This window comes from Sorex araneus, chromosome X (assembly GCF_027595985.1).
Source record: "Sorex araneus isolate mSorAra2 chromosome X, mSorAra2.pri, whole genome shotgun sequence".
NCBI classification, from domain to species: domain Eukaryota; kingdom Metazoa; phylum Chordata; class Mammalia; order Eulipotyphla; family Soricidae; genus Sorex; species Sorex araneus.
The window spans coordinates 306,318,267-306,341,103 of NC_073313.1; the positions used below are offsets into that span (position 1 = coordinate 306,318,267).

Below are 22,837 nucleotides of genomic sequence, written 5' to 3' on the forward strand. Positions count from 1 at the left end.
ATCAAAGATTAGATGGTCATACATTTGGGGTTGTGTGTAGGGATATTCCACCCTGTTCCATTGGTCTACGGCTCTGCCTTTGTTCCAGTACCATGCTGTTTTAATTGTTACTGCTTTGTAGTAAAGTTTGAGGTTGGGGATGGTGATGCCTCCCATCATCTTTTTCCCAAGAATTGTTTTAGCTATCCTTGGACGTTTGTTATTCCATATGAATTTTAGGATTGCTTGATCCATTTCTTTGAAGAATGTCATGGGTATACTTATAGGGATCGCATTGAATCTGTATAATGCTTTAGGGAGTATTGCCATTTTGACAACATTGATTCTCCCTATCCACGAGCAGGGTATATGTTTCCATTTCCTCATGTCCTCTTTGATTTCATGGAGTAGCGTTATGTAGTTTTCTTTGTAAAGGTCTTTTACTTCCTTGGTTAAGCTGATTCCGAGGTACCTGATTTTCTGGGGCACGATTGTGAAAGGGATTGCTTTTTTCATGTCCCTTTCCTCTGCCTCATTGTTTGCATATATGAAGGCCATGGATTTTTGGGTATTGATTTTGTAGCCTGCAACTTTACTGTATAAGTCTATTGTTTCTAAGAGTTTCTTAGTAGAGGTTTTAGGCTTCTCTAGATATAGTATCATGTCGTCTGCAAATAGTGAGAGTTTGATTTCTTCCCTTCCTATCTGGATGCCCTTAATCTCTTTTTCTTGTCTAATAGCTATCGCAAGTACTTCCAGTACTATATTGAAGAGCAGTGGTGAGAGTGGGCATCCTTGTCTTGTGCCTGATCTCAGAGGAAAGGCCCTTAGTTTTTCCCCGTTGAGGATAATGCTTGCCGTAGGCTTGTGATAGATGGCTTCGACTATCTTGAGGAAAGTTCCTCCAAAACCCATTTTGGCGAGGGTTTTCATCATGAAAGGATGTTGGATCTTGTCAAATGCTTTCTCTGCATCTATTGATATGATCATATGGTTTTTATCTTTACTTTTGTTGATATGCTGGATTATGTTGATTGATTTCCGAATGTTAAACCATCCTTGCATCCCTGGGATGAATCCCACTTGGTCGTGATGTATGATCTTTTTGATGAGTTGTTGGATCCTATTTGCTAGTATTTTGTTGAGGATCTTCGCATCGGTGTTCATCAGGGAAATTGGTCTGTAATTTTCTTTCTTAGTGGTGTCTTTGTTTGCTTTGGGTATTAGGGAGATATGTGCTTCATAGAAACTGTTTGGGAGAGTTCCTGTTTTTTCAATTTCCTGGAAAAGTTTGAGGAAAACAGGCAATAGGTCTTCTTTAAATGTTTGGAAGAATTCGCCAGTGAAACCATCTGGGCCTGGGCTTTTGTTTTTGGGGAGGTTTTTGATTACCGTTTCAATTTCCTTAACATTGATGGGTCTATTCAGGTATTCCAGGTCTTCTTTCTTCAGTGTTGGGAGATTATAGGAATCAAGGAATCCATCCATTTCTTTTAGGTTCTTAAAGATGATATTTTAGGTAGTAATACCCAGCCACATCTCCAGGACAAAAGGTGTTATAGATATTCCTGTTCCATTCAGTTAAATGTGTATGATACATGTGTCAGTGTGGATTCCACATGTGGCAGACCTATCAAAACTCCTGGTTTTCTGCTGCTATTGAACATGTATGGGGACTCTGTTGAGCCCCTGAGGGAAGATGGATATTGGGGCCACACAGGCTGCACCAGAACCCAGACACGGATGCAGAACTCCAGGTGTCCCTGTGTTGATTGTGTCCCCAAGTGCTTTTGGTGCCACTGATGTGCTAGAGCAGGCAGGGCTGTGACACTGCACGGGCTGAGCCAAGGTCTCTTCTCAGTGCCCGGGTCACAGGCACCTGCCCCTGAGCCCCCACATTCCCGTTCTCAGCTGGAGCCAGAGCCCAGGGTCTGGGGGACTCAGAGCCCGTGTTCAGGGAACAGCAACTCCATGGCCCAGGGGCTTCCTGCCCACAGGCAGGACCAGTTTGGCAAAGGCTCTGAGTGGTTGGTCTGGGCTTAGGGAAAGTGGAAAACAAAACGTGGAATGCAGATCTCAACGTCTGTCTTTTGAAAAGAAGTCAACAATTTTCTCACCAATGTCACCCTATATTTTATGCTCCCATTCTAGGGATTCAAATCCAAGGAAAATCAATATTGCTAGATAAAATCGTGTGCTTTTGGGCAATAAGCCTGGGAAAGTATCATCAGTAATGTGGAGTTTTCTCCTAGAAACAATAGACTCGTATAGTAAAGTTGCAGGCTATAAAATCAATACCTAAAAGTCCATGGCTTTCCTATATGCAAATAATGAGGGAGAAGAAAGCGACATGATAAAAACAATCCCATTCACAATTGTGCCTCAAAAAATCAAGTACCTCGGAATCAGCTTAACTAAGGAGGTTAAGGACTTGTATAATGAAAACTACAAAACGCTACTTCAGGAAATAAAAGAAGACACGAGGAAATGGAAAGACATCCCCTGCTCATGGATTGGAAGAAGTAATATTGTCAAAATGGCAATACTCCCCAAAGCATTGTACAAATTCAATGCAATCCCTATAGGGATACACTTGACATTCTTCAAAGAAATGGAACAAGTGCTCCTGAAATTCATTTGGAACAATAAGCCCCCACGAATAGCTAAAGCAATTCTTGGGAAAAAGAAAATGGGAGGAATCAACCTCCCCAACTTCCAACTCTAGTACAAAGTAGTAGTAATTAAAACAGCATGGTACTGATTCAGGGCCCGTGCTCGGCTCCGGCCGGCCGGGTTTTCGGCCTGGGTGCCCATGCCCCTGCAGAGCCGGTGGATGTGGAACAAGCGGGAACCAGAGACAGCTTTAGGAATTGGGGTTCCAGCAAGTGCTTGCACCCATGTATGGAGACTGTGAACTAACTTTGGCTACTGCTGTTCCAGGAAGAGAAATGATTCATTTTCAAACTTAAATCTTTGCGGACTTAATTACTATAATACAGAAATTGTAAACCGCGCAGCTACTGCGGCTGCGCGACATTTTATCTCTTCATTCTCATCAATGGAAAACTTATTATCAAATATTTCCCTATTAATAGAGCTGTATTCTTAGGGGATAAATTCCAACAAAAATAGTGAGTCTGTTTTGAAACTCTAACAACAATAGTGAGTTATGTGTTGAAATCTGGAATGTAATCAAGGTAAAGAGAAAAGGAAGTGAAATTATCACTCACCTACGGGGTGGGTTGGGGGGTGAGGGGTGGGATGTAATCTGTTTTTTTCTTTTGTTTGTTTGTTTGTTTTGTTTTTGCTTTTGTTTTTGTTTTTATTGGTAGTGGAATATGGGCACTGGTGAAGGGATGGGTGTTTGAACATTGTGTAACTGAGATATAAGCCTGAGAACTTTGTAACTTTCCACTTGGTGATTCAATAAAATAAATTAAAAAAAAAACAGCATGGTACTGGAACAAAGGCAGAGCTGCAGACCAATGGAATGGGGTTGAATACTCTGACACACACCCCCAAATATATGATCATCTAATCTTTGGTAAGGGAGCAAGAAATGTGAAGTGGAGCAAGGAAAACATGTTTAACAAACTGTGCTGGCAAAATTGGACAGTTACATGCAAAAAAATGGGCTTAGACCTCCACCTATCACCATGTACAAAAGTCAGATCAAAATGGATTAAAAACCTCAACATCAGACCTGAATCCCTAAGGTACATTGAAGACAAAGTCGGCAAAACCCTCCACAACATTGAAGCCAATGGTATCTTCAAAGCTGACATGCCACTGGCCAAGCAAGTGAAAACAGAGATAAATAAATGGGACTATCTCAAACTAAGAAGCTTCTGCTCCTCAAAAGAAACAGTGACCAAAATACAAAGACAATCTACAGAATGGGAAAGAATATTTATGCAGTACCCATACGATAAAGGGTTGATATCAAGAATATACAATGCACTGGTTGAACTCCACAAGAAGAAAACTGCCAACCCAATCAAAAAATGGGATGATAAAATGAACAGAAACTTTCCCGAAGAAGAAATCCGAATGGCTGAGAGGCACATGAGAAAATGTTCAACATCACTAATCATCAGGGAGATGCAGATCAAAACAACAATGAGATATCATCTCACACCACAGAGACTGGCCCACATCCCAAAAAACAAAAGTGACTGGTGTTGGCGTGGATGTGGGGAGAAAGAAACTCTCCTTCACTGCTGGTGGGAATGCCGACTGGTTCAGCCCTTTTGGAAAACAATATGGACGATTCTCAAAAAATTAGAAATTGAGCTTCCATTTGACCCAGCAATACCACTCCTGGGAATATATCCTGGAGAGGCTAAAAGGTATAGTAGAAATGACATCTGCATTTCTGTGTTCATTGCAACATTGTTTGCAATAGCCACAATCTGGAAAAAAACAGAGTGCCCAAAAACAGATGACTGGTTAAAGAAACTCTGGCATATCTACATAATGGAATACTATGTAGCTGTCAGAAAACATGAAGTCATGACATTTGCATATAAGTGGATCAACATGGAGTGTGTCATGTTAAGTGAAATGAGTCAGAAAAAGACAGACATAGAAAGGTTGCACTCATATGTGGAATATAAAGTAGCTGAGTTGTACAAGCTTGCAATGATGCAATTTCTGGCAGATATTTCTCTGGACTTAGTTACTAAAATACTAAAATACAGAAATCCAAAACCGTGTGCCTGCTAGTGTGGCCGCTTGACCTCATATCTCTTCATTCTCAGCAATGGAAAACAAATTAGCAAATGCTTGCTTTTCAGCAAGTCCGACTTTAGGGAGGAAAAACTCCAAATAGTAATAGTGAGGGGTTTTTTTTGTTGAAATATTGAATGTAATCAAAGTAAAGTGAAGTTTATCAGTTACACTGGCGGGGTGGGGGGCTGGGGAGGTGGGGGGCTGGGGAGGTGGGGGGCTGGGGGGAGGTATACTGTGATTCTTGGTGGTGGAATATGTGCAATGGTGAAGGGATGGGTGTTCGAGCATTTTATAACTGGGACTTAAACCTGAAAGCTTTGTAACTTTCCATATTGTGATTCAATAAAAGAATAAATTTAAAAAAATAATGTGGAGTTTTTGAAGGTAACAATGATTTCCATAGATTTACATTACCTCTGAGACCATGAAGTCCTGGCCATGCAGGGAAGCTCAGGCACTGTGATCTGGGGTATTTCCCACAATGCCTCGGCATAAGACTTAGGGCTAAGTACAGGGTGTTGACATTTTCCTTTTCTATATTTTCTTTTTACTTGCTTGAATTACCCCCCACACACACACACATTGAACTAAATTTTACACTCCTTTACATCTTCAAGGGTATCCAGGATAGTATACCACAGTTCTTGTCACTAAAATTGTTTTATTTCCCATTAAGATTTCAGGATCAAAATCCCTCAGTCAAAGGAGAAGATATCAGTTCCCTCTGACCCCTCACCACACACACTGCAGGATGGTGAGGGTTTGTCTCCTGGTGAGACGCAGTCTCTTCCTCTGGCCCACATCAGACAGAACATCACAGCAGGGGAGATGCTCTCAATGTGAGACCATAAGGCTGCTCATGTGTCCTCAAAATTGGGGTGGAAATATGCATGATTATTAAAAAATATCTATTAAAACATGCTTTCTAGGCCTTCTAGAGTGAGCAGGCCAGCATATATGAAACATATATGCCCACATATGAATGACACTCTCACTTACTTCAGGAAAATAATCTCTATAAATTCAATAGCAGATCTGTTGTCATGCCTGTGCTGCTGGGATGGATGACAAGAAGAAGAATGGAGCCTAAAACTGTTACTTTGACATACACCATAACTGTTCATCATTGCACAGCCTGAGTGCATCTGACATACCCTCAGCAAGGGAGGCACCAGGAGGAGCAGCTGTGGCAATCCAGCCTCACACAGCTGATCTCTGGAGGTTTATGTCCTGGCATGTATCACTGTGGGAGTGGTACTCCAACCTTGTTGACAGTAATAAGTGGCAGCATCCTCAGGCTTGAGGTTGCTGATGGTGAGTGTTTAATCTGTCCCAGATCCACTGCCGCTGAACCGAGGAGGGACGTCTGGTCCTAAATTGGTTGTTGTATGGATGAGGAGCCTGGGAGCTTTCCCTGGTTTCTGCTGATACCAGGCTAATATATTGTAAATCTTTTCACTGGCCTTGCAAGTGATGGTGACTTTCTCTTCCAGAGATGCAGACACGGATGGAGGCTGGCTCATCTGGATATCACACCTGGAACCTGGGGATTAAAATATAAACATACGCCATCACCACTATTCATTGTATTTTAAATTATTTTCCCTGAAGCATGGGTAGCACTACTTCCTGTAAACCCTAATTTCCCTTCTTACCCGGGAGCCAGAGCAGCAGGAAGCTGAGGAGTTGCACAGGGGCCCTCATGTCCACTCTGGGTGTGACAGACACTGACCCTGCAGGGGGACACAGACTATTATTGAGTGTCCAGGCATGAGCTCTGAGGACTTGCAAATGACGGGGGGCTGGGCAGGCTGGGCAGGCAGAGGGAGGAGGGTGTGTGTGAGGACCAGCCCAGCTGCAGGGAAGTCAGGGGTGTGGGTCCCTGTGGGGAAGCAGAACTTTGCCCACAGAGAACATGCTCCTCCATGGCCCCTGGGAGGGCCCCAGTGTGAGCACAGAAGGGCAAGTCATTATTTTCCTGAGAGTCAGGATGTGGCTTCTTGCTCTCTCTGCCCAGGGACAGGCTCTGTCAGATCACAGCCATACAGACCCTCTCAGGAATTGAAGACTCCTTCAATGTAACGTCTTTGGAGCAAATTGAGGGCATAGAATCTTTATTTAGCTTTGATATCCTGTAATTATAGGTTTTAGAGATGTCATCACTATGAATCAGAAATATATGTTAACAGCAGAAAACCTGTGTTTCCAAAAGGAGGGTTATGACTCTAGACTGGTGCAAGAACAGGGCTGTGTGAGGTGAGTTAGTATCCATGTCCGTAAATACATCATGCCAGCACCCCAACTCACCACTGTTCCTTTATTCTATTGCATGTCCCGAATTGCAAACCCAGCTACTGGTTCACAGTCCGATAGTTTTTCTCCACAAAAGTCAGCTCCCAACGGTCCAAATCAGACCTCATGTCACTCTAGACTAGCAGGACTCACCCTTGTCAAGATGTGTAAGCATCCTGGCAGGTGAGTGATACTCATGATTTGACATAAGGAAGGAGACCCACAGTGGACATGGAACCCAAGAGGAAACAGGATTCCCCCTCGAGTTCAGCCTGTGGGTGATGTCTCTCCTGTCAGGAGCAGCACAATATTGAGATACAAATGCTGGATTTTGTCTTTCCATTCTGGAGAAATATAATTAGCGATAGGAATCTCCTGAGGTAGTGACTTTCACTTTCATATTCACTGTGGAATGTTCAAGACCTGAGCATGCAGGAAACACTGCCTTTGTGATTGAGGATATTTTGCTTTTGAGCCCTAGATAGCAAAACATTAGACTTAGCATGGGTTGCTGAAATGTTCCTCCCTTCCATGGTTTCTCACTTGCCTTTAGTTTTACCCAAACATGCATTTTTCCACATGGGGTCTAAACTTGATTTCAAGTGGTATTGAATACAAAATACCACTTACCTGTGACTAAAGTATTTCTTTTATCAATGGCAGTTTAGGTCTTTATCCTTCCAGCCAAGGTAGCAGATTTAATCATATTCTCCAAACTCTGTAGGTATCAGGATGCAGTTTCTCCCTCTGGCCCACATCAGAAGGTGCCTTGACATGGCGAGGAAGTACTTGTGAGTTGTAGTCAGTGTGAGATCATTATGGAGTACAATTGCCTTCACACTCTGTTATGGGACATATTAGTTTATTTTAATATGATTGCTGAAGTTTTTAGAGTGGCCTTTTCCCCATCTCTGAATTTTAATTGACACTGTCACCAAGTTATTCCAGAAAAATAATCTTGATATACTAAATCAGCTGATCTATTGTGTCTGTGCTGCTGGGATAAGGGGAGATGGGTAGAGACAAATTGTGTCCCTTCAACTTTTACAGGAATCCTCTATCACATCACAGTGTGGCTGCATCTGACACTCTGAGCAGTGGAGGCATCAGGAGGAGCAGCTGGGGCAGCCCAGCCTCACACAGCTGATCTGTGGCTGGTTTATCTTCTGGCGCGTATCACTGGGCGAGGCATATTCTCATACTGCAGACAGTATTAAGTGTCAGCATCTTCTGGCTCCACGCTGCTAATAGTGAGAGTAAAATCTGTCCCTGACCCGCTGCCACTGACCCGGAGATGGACCCCCATTTGCAAACTGGATCCATCAGTGATCAAGATCCTAGGAGCTTTTCCTGGTTTCTGCTGATACCAGTTCACACTTTTCTTAATGTTCTCACTGGCTCTGCAGGTGATAAGGACTTTCTCTCCCAGAGATGCAGACATGGATGCAGACTGGGTCATCTGGATATCACACCTGCTACCTGGGATTGAAAATATAAACACATATCATCACCAAAAATCGTACTTTAGTTTAATTTCCTGGAGCCCAGGGAGCAGTATGTCAAGTCAACCCTCATTTCCCTCCTTACCCGGGAGCCAGAGCAGCAGGAAGCTGAGGAGCTGCACAGGGGCCCTCATGTCCATTTGGTGTGACAGACACTGACCTTGCAGTGGGACACAGACAATTATTGAGTGTCTAGGCATGAGCTCTGAGGACTTGCAAATGAGAGGGGGCTGGGCAGGCTGGGCAGGCAGAGGGGGGAGGGTGTGTGTGGGGATAACCCCAGCTGCAGGGAAGTCAGGGGTGCGGGTCCATGAGGGAAAATAGAACTTTGCCCACAGTGAACATGCTCCTCCCTGGGCCCCAGGAGGGCCCCAGCCTGAGCACAGAAGGGCGGGTTCCTGGTCTCCTTAGAGTAAGGACACAGTTCTTGCTCTCTTTGTCCTCAGGTTCTTTCAGACCCTAGCCACACAGACCCTCTTAGGATTGTACAAAATCCTTTAATTCACAGCTTTTCATTTCCACTAAGGAACTATACACATTTCTTTAATTTCACACCTGTACATTTTATCAAGGCAAATTTTGTTTTCTCTTTGTCCTGATATCCCAATATTATATTTTCTACAGTGTTAACATAAAAAAGTTAATTTGGGGGGACTGCACAGTGGGCAGTGCTCTTTCTTTGTGTGTAGTCAATTCTAGTTTGACCCCTGACACTCCGTATGGTCGATCACCCAAGTTGGGCTAACAGTGATCTCTGAAGAAAAAAACAGTAAACCCTGAGCACTTCTAGGTGTGGCCCCAAAGCAAACAAAATATTATTTAAAACATTTATTTCTTTGGTTGCCCCTCATGTCCTGTTCATAGGGCCCGGTTGTCACTGTGAACAATACTCAGCCATCTGGCTGAGAAATGCAGTTCTAGGACCATTTGGCCTGATGTATCTCTGATCAGAATCAAAGCAACAACAGCTTCATCCTAAAGGCAAGGTCAGGCTCAACAAACAAGCTGAGCATGAAGCCTGAGCAGTCAGAGTACAGGGTAGGAGAGGTAATGGGGTCCCCCCTTATCTGAAGTGCCCCTGAGGCAGCCGTGATTTGAGGGTCCAGGGGTGTGAAGCATCAGCTCAGGCTCCTTCACAGGAACACAGAGGCTGGGGCCTCACACCACACACACGGGATTCTCACACACCAGGAGACTGGAGACTGAAGATCAAGGTCACATCCTGTGAGACCCACCTTCTGTCAGCAGGAGCCCCTTCTCCCCTTGTCCTCTCAGGCTTCCCTGGGTGGGTGCCTGTGGGGACAGAGGGGGGGTTCCCTGGTGTCTCTTATACTCTCTTGTTATCCTCCCTCCTGTGACATTACTTTTCAGTAAGTGATGGTTTATCTTCCCTGTCTACAGTCATGATGAAATAATGTCACAACATAAATTGGGGAGAAGTGGATAAGGCTTTAACTCCACTAATGTTTCCAGCAGACAGGTCATACTGAACTTCTGCTCACACTGCAGGAATATGATAATTTGCATAACACTCAGCTTCTGACCGCTACTTTCATACATTTCCCATCATTCCCACAGGAGCCACTGTCCCTATTGACAATGGAACACTAGCTCAGCTACTGTTTCAGTGCTTTTAAGATCCAGGATCTCTGCATGGTCAGTTACAGGGCCTGTCTCCATCTAGTGGCTATTTTCTGGTACAGCAGCTAAAATATTTCAGACGCTGGTCCTAGGGATTCAGGAGAGACTTTTTACATCAGTCTTTGAAACACATGCTGTAATACACAGAACAAGGCCAATCTCTAAGCATAAACCAAAAAATGATTTCTCTTTATAATAAAATTCTCAACCATCATGAAGTAACCATGAACAGGGACCAGTTATTCAGGAGGGAGTGTGTCACCAGGAGCTGAGTGCCTGTTTCTTTCATCCTCACATGTCATGGATCTGATTTCAGAAAAATCTTCAGGAAGGAAGAGGAAGCTGCAGGTGAAATGCCAGGTGAGCAGTGGGGGTGTGTCGGGGAGCAGAGGGCTCCTGACTCCTGAGGTAGACTTGGCAATCCAGCTCCATGCCTCCTTCCAGAACTCTCCAGACTCACTCTGACACCCACAGCTGCTGCACCACTGAGGCAGCCTTGGAAGCCATCAGCCTATGGAGATGACTGGTGAGGTCTGTCCTCATGGCTGCTTTAGACACCAGTGTGACATTCCAACCATTAGTGTCCAATAGCACTGTTTAATGTGTTGGTGTCATGAATCTAACCCAGGGCCTCATATATGAAAGGCCTGCATTCATCTGCATTTCTGGTTCTGGATTATATTTTTGCTATGATTTATTTGAGCTTATGCATAAATGATCCCCAAACTGGTCTTTTATTCTGTCAAAAAGTAAGCATGTCCCTGTGTAACTTAGTAGCTTCTTTTGTGTCATTTTAAAGTATGCTTAGTCCAATAAAGTCTTTCCACTCTGTTTGGCCATATTAATAGTGAAATTTTATGCAGTAAAATCCAGCCACATCGGGGCTGGAGTGATAGCACAGCAGGTAGGGCATTTGTTTGTATGCAGCTGACCTGGATTCAATTCCCAGCATCCCATATGATCCCCTGAGCACCGCCAGGAGTAATTCTGAGTGCATGAGCCAGGAGTAACCCCTGTGCATAGCCAGGTGTGACCCCAAAACAAAACAAAACAAAAGAGAACCTTATACATTGTATAATATCTCTGGTCCTTAAAATCCAGCCACATCACCAGGACAAGAGGGTCCAATAGATATTCCTGTCCCCTTCAGCCAACTGTGTGTGATACATGTGTCTGTGTGGATGCTACATGTAGCGGAAATCTGGAAACTTCTCGGGTTTCTGGTTCTGTTGGACATGTATGGAGACTCTGTTGAGCCCCTGGGGGAAGTTGGATGTTGGGCCCACAGGCTGCACTAGAACCCAGACACGGAGACTGAACCTCGGTGTCCCTGTGTTGATCGTGTCTGCAAGGTGTTGCTGGTGCCATTGATGTGCTAGAGCAGGCAGGGCTGTGACACTGCACGGGCAGTTTCACATTCCGGTTCTCAGCTGGAACCAGAGCCCAGGGTCTGGGGGACTCAGAGCCCGTGTTCAGGGAACAGCAATGGCCCAGGGGCTTCCTGCCCACAGGCGGGACCAGTTTGTAAAGACTCTGAGTGGTTGGTCTTTGCTGAGGGAAAGTGGAAAACAAAACGTGAAATCCAGATCTGGGCATCTGTCTTTTGAAAAGAGGAAACATTTTCCCACCAATGTCACCCTATATTTTATGTTCCATTCTAGGGATTCAAATCCAAAGAAAATCAATAATTGGTAGATAATGGTGGGCTTGTGGGCAACAAAGCTAGGAAAATACCATCAATAATGTAGGGTTTCCTAAGGTAACAATGATTTCCATAGACTTATATTCCCTTTGAACAATGGGACAAGAGTGTGACAGATATTTCCTCTTACTTGACTAAATTCTCCCCGCACACACACACCTTGAATGAAGTTTATACCCCTTTACAACTTCAAGGGTATCCAGGATAGTATACCACAGTTCCTGTCAGTACAATTGTTTTATTTTCCATTAAGATTTCAGGATCAAAATCCCTCAATCAAGGGAGTAGATCTCAGTCCCCCACTCCCTGTTCCCCACAACCACACAACACAGAATTGTGAGGGTTTTTCCCCTTGTAAGACACAATATCTCTCTCTGGCCCACATCAGACAGGACATCATGGCGGGTGAGGATGCACTGTGTGAGAAGTCCTCAGTGTGAGGCTATGAAGCTGCTCACGTGTCCTCAAAACTGGGGTGGCAACATGTGCTATTAAAAACTATCTTTTAAAGCATGGTTTCTAGGCCATCTAGAGTGCCCAAACCAACATGTATGAACTCTGAATGACACTGTCACCTACTTATTTCAGAAAAATAATCTCTGTAAATTCAATCAGAAGATCTGTTGTCATGTCTGCGCTGCTGGGATGAGATTGAGAATAATGGAGCCTAAAGATGTTCCTTCAACATGTCCCAGAACAGAACATCATTGCACAGCCTGGCTCCATCTCAGCAGTAGAGGCACAAGGATGAGCAGCTGCGCCAACCCAGCCTCAAACAGCTGATCTCTGGGGGTTTATGTTCTGGTCTGTATCACTGTGGGAGGGTAACTATAACCTTGTTGACAGTAATAAGTGGCAGCATCCTCAGGCTCCAGGCTGCTGATGGTGAGAGTGTAATCTGTCCCAGATCTACTGCCACTAAACCGGGGAGGGACGTTTGGTCCTAAACTGGTTGCACCATAGATCAGGAGCTTGGGAGCTTTCCCTGGTTTCTGCTGATACCAGGCTAAATTACTGTAAATGCTCTGACTGGCCTTGCAGGTGATGGTGACTTTGTCTCCCAGAGATGCAGACACGAATGGAGGCTGGCTCATCTGGATATCACACCTGGCACCTGAGATAAAAAAGATATAAGTAGATATCGTTATCATTAATCATAAGTTAGATAATTTCCCTGAAGAGCCAGGCAGTCCAAATTCATGTCAAACCCTCATTTCCCTCCTTACCCGGGAGCCAGAGCAGCAGGAAGCTGAGGAGCTGCACAGGGGCCCTCATGTCCACTCTGGGTGTGACAGAGACTGACCCTGCAGGGGGACACAGACTATTATTGAGTGTGCAGGCATGATCTCTGAGGACTTGCAAATGAGAGGGGGCTGGGCAGGTTGGGCAGGCAGAGGGGGGAGGGTGTGTGTGTGGGGACCAGCCCAGCTGCAGGGAAGTCAGGGGTGTGGGTCCCTGTGGGGAAGCAGAACTTTGCCCACAGAGAACATGCTCCTCCCCGGGCCCCAGGAGGACCCCAGTGTGAGCCCAGAAGGGCGGGTCCCTGTTCTCCTAAGAATCAGGACATGGCTTCTTGCTCTCTCTGCCCAGGGACAGTCTCTGTCAGACCACAGCCACCCAGATCCCCTCAGGAATTGTACACTCCTTAATGTCACATCTTTGTATCAAGTTGAGGGCATGAAATCTTCTATTTAGCTTTGATATGCTCTTATTCTTGGGTTTAGAGATGTCATCACTACCAACTAGAAAACTTGATGTTAACAGCAGAAAATCTTTTGGGCCGTGATAAGAAGCCTGTGCTCACATGCATTCATCAGAAACAGTCTCACCACTTCCACCTCAGCCTCAGATTGTGGGGATTTTTCTTCACTTTTAGAAAAGCTCTCTACCTTCCCAAAACCACTGACATGCACCTTTATCTTTGGACAGTCTTCCATAGTTTTCAATCCCTCTTCCCCTGAAAGATTCCCTTCTGAGCTGAACAGATGTAAATGAGTCCAAAGGGGATAGATGAGATGAGTTGCCACCACAGGATCCCCCCTTGAGTGTCCCCTGCTCCCTCAGCTCACATCCTATATCACACATCTCTTCTTCTTTTTGTTTTGTTTTGTTTTTGGACCACATGTAACGGTTTCCAGGGCTTACTCCTGGCACTATACTCTGGAATCACTCCTGGCAAGGCTCATTGGAGGAGGTGTGAGGTAGTCTATGGGATGCCAAGGATTGAAATTGGGTTGGCCACGTGCAAGGCAAACACAGTACCCACTGTACTATCTTTCCACACATCTCTTCTAATTTTGGGCATCTGTCAGCAAACCGTGGTGCAGGCATTTAGATTCAAGTAAGGTTAGGGTACAACCCACAGAGAAACGACTCGAAGGTCTTAGAGAAGGGCATCAAAGTGGGCATGAGGGAGTGTTCAATCTGGGATCTAGGCTCTGACAGGAGCGAACATTTTAATGAGCTGGTGAGGGTAGAGTGTTGGGTGAGATGAGTCAGTGTAGACTGTAGTGATGATTTCCCCACCCCCTCCACACTACCTCTATTCATTCACTGCTTCTCTATTCAGTACAATGCCCCTGGGGTTGCACACCAGCAAAAGATTGAAAGCCCATAGACTCTCTACATCATTGAATTCAAGCTTCATAATATCCAAGGACTCTTCTTCATGAACTGCTGGTCCAGCTGGCATCTTTCTATTTCTGCAGAATCCAGAGTCCAGGGCAGGCCAGAGATCTATAGAAGGTAGCACAGGAGGTCCCAGGGGAACCCTAGAGAGATCATGGATTCTAGTGGAGACGGGTTTCCTCCCAGTGATCAGCCTGTGACTGGGGCCTTCCCCTGTGCTTCTGTCAGTCAGGGGCAGCACAGGGAGCCTCACGTTCTGCATGGCCCCTGACAGGACCTCCAGAGCCATTTGAGGCCTCACACCTGACTCAGGCAGGAGAGATCTTCCCCCAGTCCTAACAAAAACTCACCCCAATCCACCATTGATTTTTAAGGCTGCCAGGGTTCTGCTATCACTGGTCCACCAGAAGTCCCATGAACAACTTCTAACCAATTCCTACTCCATGATTCCCATCAGCCACTTACCAAAGGACAATCCTGTACAGGTACTCACTGAAACAGGGCAGAATAAGGGTTGCTAGTGGCAAGTTGGGAGAGAAAGAGACCTCAGTTTCAAAGGACACCAGGGGAGAGGGAAGGTGGGTGAACTAAGTGTGTGTACTCAGAAGTACCGCTCAGATCAGACACACACTTTTGCCTGCACTGTCTGCTCCAGAGGAGCTGCCCTGAGGTGGTTCTGATGGCCAGGGGAAGGGTTGGGGGAGAAGGAGGATGAGACTCCAGGGTGTTCACACAATCCTGTTGTCACAGAGGCCCTAAGACTGTGAATTCCACCACAGGAGCACGGGATAGGTGATTAGTACACAGAGGTTGTTTGAGCTCTTGTGGCAGCTTCCTCTGATGGTGAGCAGGGGACAGAGCAGCTGTCACCATCCTGCAGAGCCTCGGGGGGAATGGGCTGAGCAGAAGCTTCAGAGCTAGATTCAGTCTCTGATGCTCTGAACACTCATATTGGCCCTGCAGGGACACTGACCTTCTGGAACAGTCAGGGGGACAGGAGGTGGGTGGCATGTGTTCCCCATGGCCTCTGAGTGGAGCAGCATAAGGCACCCAAAACATAACTGTCAGGGTGGTAGTTCATTCAGTTTGATGGATTTTTGGTTGAAATCAAACAGCCAGCAGTTTCATCAACAAGTTGTTGCCTGACAAGGTGAAAATGATTTCTAGTTCTCCTTATCAGTCAGAAGAGAAGAAGAAGGAGGAAAGTTGCCTCTGGGCCACCTTCTGGATGCGCCTGAGGCAACCCTGCTCAGAGTGCCAGGTGTGAAGCATCAGCTCAGGCTCCCTCACAGAAACACACAGGCTGGGGACTCACACCACACATACGGGATTCTCACACTCCGGGAGTCTGGAGAATGAAGTTCACGTTTTCTCAAGGTTACTTCCTGTGAGATCCTCCTTCTGTCAGCAGGAGTCCCTCTCTCTTGTCCTCACAAGCCTCTCTTGAAATTTGTGCCTCTGGGGACTGGGAGTGGGATGGGGGCGGTGTTCCCTGGTGTCCCTAAGCTCCCATCCAATCCCCCTCCTGTGAGCTCATTTTACCATAAGTTATTCTACCGCTCCATCTCGAAACATCTCAGAGAATCTTAAATCAAATTATGAGCACTGGATGGGGGATCAAAGTTCATAGCCGAGAGGCAGGACAGGACTTCTATCCCACTGCAGGAAAGGGCGGAAATCTGGCTACAACTCAGACTCTAACAGCTTTCATACTTTCCCACCACAGCCATGTCCCTGCTGACAATGGACCTGCTACTATCTCAGGGTTTCTAGGGTTCATGGTCTCTCTTGTCACTTATGGGGTTTGTCTTCCATCTTGTGGCCATTGTTTGATACAGCAACTTAATAGATTTTAGCTGATTATGATCTCTAGGCTGCTGAGATTAGACTTTCCCTAAATCTTTGGAACAGTGTAAAGTCTGTAAGCAAGACGGAGTATACAAAAATGTGCCTCGATAAAGCAAATCAGACTCTCACCCTCAACCCCGTCCATCGGTGTCAGTAGCTGAAAATGAAACAAAAAGACACACAAGCGATAATCAAACACACATACAAGGACTATGCAAGATTTAATGTGACCTGGGCAGTCCCAGGAGCCCACAGGAAGCCACGTATTCAATGCAATGTGATTGCAACCTGGGTCGGAATGTGTGAGCCATCGTTCGGCAGAGACATTAAGGACAGTGAGTGAGCACCTCCACATTCAATGAAGAGCAGAGGCTGGACTGTCTCAGAGCCAATCAGCAGGAACCCTCAAGCATAAAGTCTGGACTCTCTCTCTCTCTCTCTCTCTCTCTCTGCTACCTATTCATACAGGGCTTTGTAGTTAATGATGAATAACTTACTTGTTTGACAATAATGAAAATTCACTAGCAGTTTCTCTGGGAGTAAGAGAGAGGGTGGTGTTAGACAGTTTATTTCTGTTTGACTAGATGTGAAATTGATATTTGTTGTGATGTATGGTTTTGCTTTCTATGCAAATTTCACAAAGATGTAAAACCAACAATGTGCCCTCTGGCCCAGCTGCCACCGAGTCCAGCACGAAGGGCAGGTCCCCACTCAGGGGCCTCTGTGAGCCAGCAGGGGCTGGACACAGCTCTGGGCTCAGAGTGACATGGGGCTTCTAGAATCTTGGGACTCAGCAGGTGTTGGGCAGGATCTGGAGGACAGGGTCCTCTCTAGAGCTGAGATCAGGGACAGCGTCTATCAGGTGACATGTCTGTCAGGAGAAGCATGGAGGCTCAGGGCCAGCCTGCTCCTAGGGCAAAACCACCCTCAGTCCATTGCCAGCTTCCCAAGGGCCCCAGTGAGGAAGGTTCCCTGCCTGCCCCATTGTCCTTCCTGCTACAAGGGTTCGGCTCCCAGAGGACTGTGTCTGCACCAATGATCGAGTGTCAGAGAAACTCCTACTCTACATTCTGCTTCCCAGGACCCCACTCACCAGAAGGGTCCTGCACAGGAATCCACAGTAAAGAATCAGAACTGAGGGTGACTGTGGCAGGAATGAGGAGAACAGGGGCCCAGCTCTGAAGGCACCAGGTCCCTGTGTGAACAGGATGAACTGGGGCCTGTGAGGTCAGGACAGGGAGTCGGAGCTGACACACTGGAGTCTCCATCAGGCACGCAGAGAAGCCCTGGAGGTGCAGGTGGAGGAGGTGAGAGGGACTGGGAAGGGCGGCCTGGGATGGGGGAGATGTGACCCTGCTCCCAGCTCCATGAGAGGGTCCCAGAGACCACGAAGCCCTGGCAGGAGCAGGAGGACAGGGAGGTGTGTGTCCCCGGCTCCAGGAGGTGACTGTCCTCTGTCATCTCGGGGCTACTGGTGCTGAGATGTCCTTGGCCAGTCCCACCGCCTGGGATTCTCACACTCTGGGAGGCTGGAGAGTGAAAGTCAAGTTCCCTCAGGGTCACTTCCCCTGAGACCCTCCTCCTGTCAGCAGGAGCCCCTCTCTCTCCTTATCCTCACAGTCTACTCCTGGTTGGGTTTTGGGGACAGAGGGTGTTCCCTGGCATCACTTTATACTCTCTTCTTATCCTCTCTCTTGTGCCTTCATAATAAGTGATGGTTTATCTTCCCTGTCTATACTCATGATGAAAAAAAGTCACAATATAAATATGGACCTGTGGATAAGGGTTAACAGCACTAATGTTTCCAGCAGACAGGTAATACTGGACTTCTGCTCACACTGCAAGAATATAATAATTTGCATAAAACTCAGCCTCTGACAACGACTTCCATACATTTCCCATCATTCTCACAGGACCCCCTGTCCGTACTGACAGTGGGACACTAGCTCAGTTACCGTCCCAGTGATTTTTAAGATCCAGGATCTGTCCTGGGCTCCGATGCAAGAGAATGAATCAGCTGAAAAGCCCATCTAGTGGGAAGAGTGACTGAAAATGCCAAGCTTCAAGGGGCTGGGACTGGGCCGTTCCTTCCCATCTGCCCACCCTTCCGAGGCCCTGGCTGTGCTGCCCACAATTTCCTCCAAGTGCCATGTAAGGCATTAATGGCCATGATCCAGAGATTTACAAATAAATCTCAGAATCAAGCATCTCACTGCAGAGATGGCACCAGGCTCCTATTATTTTAATTTTTAGAATCTCTGGCGCGTGTGGTCAGAAGAGTGGCCCCGCACGATATCTCATACTATTCTTTTTATGCTTTTTTGTTGAATCACTTGAGATAGACCCTTACAGACATCTTAAACTATTCATAACAAGCAATACAAAATAAATTGTCTTGCATCTGGCTGTGAGGCAGGCTTGAGTGGTCATGGGAAAATTCTAAGTAACGGTGGTGGGAAGGTGCAATGGTGGTTGGATTGGTGTTGAAATACTGAATGTAATCAATTATTGTGGACAACTTTATGAAAATAAAATTTAAAAATTAAAAAAAAAGAAAAAAGAAAAAAAAGGTCCAGGCTCCCTGCATGGTCAGTTATGGGGTCTGTCTCCACCTAGTGGTTATTTTCTGATACAGCAGCTAAAATGATTTCAAATGCTGGTCCTGGTGATTCTAGAGAGACATTTTACATCAGTCTTTGAAACACATGCTGTAAAACTGCTGTAAAACACAACACAAGGCCAATCTGTAAACACAAAGCAAAAAATTATTTCTCTTTCTAATAAATTCTAAACTAATTGTGAAGTAACCATTAACAGGGAACCAGGAATCAGGAGGGATGTGTGTCACCAGGAGCTGTGTGCTACTTTTTTTATCCTCACATGTCATGGATATAATTTCAGAAAAACCTTCAGGAAGGAAGAGGAAATTGAAGGTGAAATGCCAGGTGAGCAATTGGGGGATTTCAGGGAGCAGAGTGCTCCTGATTCCTGAGGTAGACTTGGCAATCCAGCTCCATCCCTCCTTCCAGAACTCTCCAGACTCACTCTGACACCCAAAGCTACTTCACCAGTGAGTCAGCCTCAGAAGCCATCAGCCAATGGATATGACAGGTGAGGTCTGTCCACATGGCTGATTTTTCCCCCCCATTTACATTCACTGAGAATTTTTAGAGGTTGGGCATGCAGGAAAGCTCAGTCATTGTGACTTTGAGTATTTTCTAGTCAGGACCAAAAAGTAAGACTTTGAGCTTCGTACACAATGTTGAAATTTAATTTTTTTATGTGATCTCTTGGTTGCCTGTACTTCCTCACACCTTCATTGCATGTAATGGGGTTTAAACTATATTTCACATTCAAGGGTATTAAGTGTAAAACATCATTGTTTTTGTCATGAAAGGTTTTTTCCCCCCAGTGGCAGTTTAGTCTCAAATGTCCCCAGTCAAGGGAGCACAACTTTGTCCCTCCCAAAGCCCTGCAGGTGCTGAACTCTGGCAAAATGCAGTTTCTCCCTCAGCCCACACCAGAAGGTTCTTATTGACCATGTGAGAATGCTCCCAGTAAGAAGCCATCCCACTTTTTAAAATTTTTAAAATTTTATTTAATCACCGTGAGATAGTTACAAGCTTTCATGTTTGGGTTACAATCTCAATGATCAAACACCCATCCCTCCACCAGTGCACATTCCCCACCACCAATATCCCTGGTATACCCCCCTTTTCCCACCCACCCCCTGCCTCTATGGCAGACAATATTCCCCATACTCTGTCTCTACTTTTGGGCATTATAGCTTGCAACACAGACACTGAGAGGTCATCATGTTTGGTCCATTATCTACTTTCGGCATGCATCTCCCATCTCAACTGGTTCCTCCATCCATCATTTTCTTCGTGATCCCTTCTCTATTCCATCTTCCTTCTCCCCTCCGCTGATGAAGCAGTCTTCCAGCTATGGGGCAATCCCCCTGGACCTTGTATCTACTGTCCTTGGGTGTCAACCTCATGTGATGTTATTTTATACTCCACAAATGAGTGCAGTCCCTCTATGTCTGTCCCTCTCTTTCTGACTCATTTTACTTAGCATGATACTCTCCATGTTATCCATTTATAAGCAAAATTCATGACTTCATCTCTCCTAGCAGCTGCATAGTATTCCATTGTGTAGATGGAAACTTACCAAAGTTTATTTAACCAGTTATCTGTTTTAGGGCACTCGGGTTGTTTCCCTATTTTGGCTATTGTGAACAGTACTGCAATGAATATATAGGTACAGATGTCATTTTTACTGTGCTTTTTTGCATCCTTGGGACATATTCCCAGAAGTGGTATTGTGGCGTCATATGGAAGATCAATACCTAGTTTTCAAAGGACTGTGTATATTGTTTTCCAGAAAGGCTGGACCAGTCCACCTTCCCACCAACAGTGAAGGAGCATCCTTTTTTCCCCATATCCACGCCAGCACTGGTTGCTTTTGTTCTTTTGAATGTGTGCTAGTCTCTGTGGTATGAGATTATATCTCATTGTTGAAGCCATCACACTATGATGTGGAAAAATTTTCATTATGATTTTAAAATATTTATTAAAACAACGGTTTCTGGACCATCTAAAGTGATTGTTCTTGCATGAATTCTGTTTGATCTGTTGCCTATACTCTTGAAGGATAATATTTCAGTAAATAAAATGAGCAGATCTATTGCAAAGCCAGTGCTGCTGGCATGAGAGGGGGGAATAATGGAGACAAAAATATTTGTTTGACCTGTACCAGAGCTTTCACTCACATCACAGCCTGACTGCATCAGACACTCTCAGCAGTGGAGGCACCAAGAGGAGCAGCTGGGCCAGGTCAGCCTCACACAGCTGATCTCTGGGGGTTTTTGTACTGGTGTGTATTACTGTGTGAGGTACATTACCATGCTGATGACAGTAATAAGTGGCAACATCTTCAAGCTCCAGGCTGCTGATGGTGAGAGTAAAATCTGTCCCAGATCCACTGCCACTGAACCAGGAAGGGACACCTGGTCCTAAACCGGTGTTACCATTGTAGAGGAGCCTGGTAGCTTTCCCTGGTTTCTGCTGATACCAGGCTAAATACTTGCCAACATTCTGACTGGCCTTGCAGGTGATGGTGACTTTGTCTCCCAAAGATGCAGACACGAATGGAGGCTGGCTCATCTGGATATCACACCTGGCACCTTAGATAAAAAATAAGTGGACTTCATTACCATTAATCATAAGTTAGATAATTTCCCTGAAGATTCACAGTCCAAATTCATGGAAACCTGCATTTCCCTCCTTACCCGGGAGCCAGAGCAGCAGGAAGCTGAGGAGCTGCACAGGGCCCCTCATGTCCACTCTGGGTGTGACAGACACTGACCCTGCAGGGGGACACAGACTATTATTGAGTGTCCAGGCATGAGCTCTGAGGACTTGCAAATGAGAGGGGGCTGGGCAGGCTGGGCAGGCAGAGGGGGGAGGGTGTGTGTGGGGACCAGCCCAGCTGCAGGGAATTCAGGGGTGTGGGTCCCTGTGGGGAAGCAGAACTCTGCCCACAGAGAACATGCTCCTCCTCAGGCCCCAAGAGGGCCCCAGTGTGAGCACAGAAGGGCGAGTCCTCAGACCTCCTGAGAGTCAGGACATGGCTTCTTGCTCTCTCTGCCCCAGGGACTGGCTCTGTCAGACCACAGTCACACAGACCCTCTCAGGAATAGTACAGACTCCTTTAATTCACACTGTGGATATACTTGAGACAGAGATTTTCTTTTTGACCTGGAATACTAATATATTTCACTGTATTTAGGAAAAGCTTAAAATTTTATGTTTTTAATTTTGTGTGTGTGTGTGGTGGGACTCTTTCAGGGCTCAGAGAACCTGACAGTCACTCTGAACATTAGGCATCCACCCAGGTTGAGCAGTTCATGCTGGGCCCTATGGACACAAGGCCATTGTGGTGCTGCAGTGGCGGGAACTGTCAGACTTTTATCAGCAGGTGCTCTGGGCCATGTGGGTTCTGTGCTCACATGTGGACCCCAGGTAATGTCTGCAGAGGTGTCAGTCTCCTTCACCAATTGCTGGTATTATTTTGTCTGAGAAATTGTTTTTATTAGCAGACAGAAATGCAAGGAATGGAAAGGTTTGTACAAAATTATAGGTCTTCATTCAAAATTTTTTCCGAAGCAAGAGAATACCAGATAGGCCAACCCATTCTCCTGCCCATCCCTCCAAACTTCTTCACCTGGGATACCATCCCACTTCAGCCCTCCTCATCTTCAAAAACTTATTTCCTTTCCAGCTTTACTTCATGACACAGAACAGATAATTCCTTGCCCTCCTCCTTTCTTCCCTTCCCCTACCTCTGGAGTTTACCAGTTGAGAAGGTGTTCAGATTGGGTGACTGAGACAATCCAATTTGACTGACTTCCTCAGTGAATATCCCCTGTCTCATCCCAAACCTCTCATTGTCCCTAGAACAAAGCAGCTGTGAGAGACCAGATGAAAGACTCAGTGTCTTGAGAAGACTG

At 45.8% G+C, this 22,837-nt stretch overlaps 4 gene segments (V, D, J or C); all 4 read right to left on the reverse strand.

Moving 5' to 3' along the window:
* Positions 1–6,032: 6,032 nt before the first annotated feature.
* Positions 6,033–6,414, reverse strand: LOC101559102 (immunoglobulin kappa variable 1-12-like). The segment is given in 2 exon segments: positions 6,033–6,253; positions 6,366–6,414. Coding segments are annotated over 2 exon segments (270 nt in total).
* A 1,801-nt stretch (positions 6,415–8,215) lies between these two features.
* On the reverse strand, positions 8,216–8,644 carry LOC129399969 (immunoglobulin kappa variable 1-39-like). The segment is given in 2 exon segments: positions 8,216–8,481; positions 8,590–8,644. Coding segments are annotated over 2 exon segments (321 nt in total).
* Positions 8,645–12,641: 3,997 nt separating this feature from the next.
* On the reverse strand, positions 12,642–13,122 carry LOC129399968 (immunoglobulin kappa variable 1-9-like). The segment is given in 2 exon segments: positions 12,642–12,961; positions 13,074–13,122. Coding segments are annotated over 2 exon segments (369 nt in total).
* A 4,259-nt stretch (positions 13,123–17,381) lies between these two features.
* LOC101559370 (immunoglobulin kappa variable 1-9-like) lies at positions 17,382–21,665 on the reverse strand. The segment is given in 3 exon segments: positions 17,382–17,411; positions 21,213–21,511; positions 21,617–21,665. Coding segments are annotated over 3 exon segments (378 nt in total).
* Between the last annotated feature and the right edge of the window lie 1,172 nt (positions 21,666–22,837).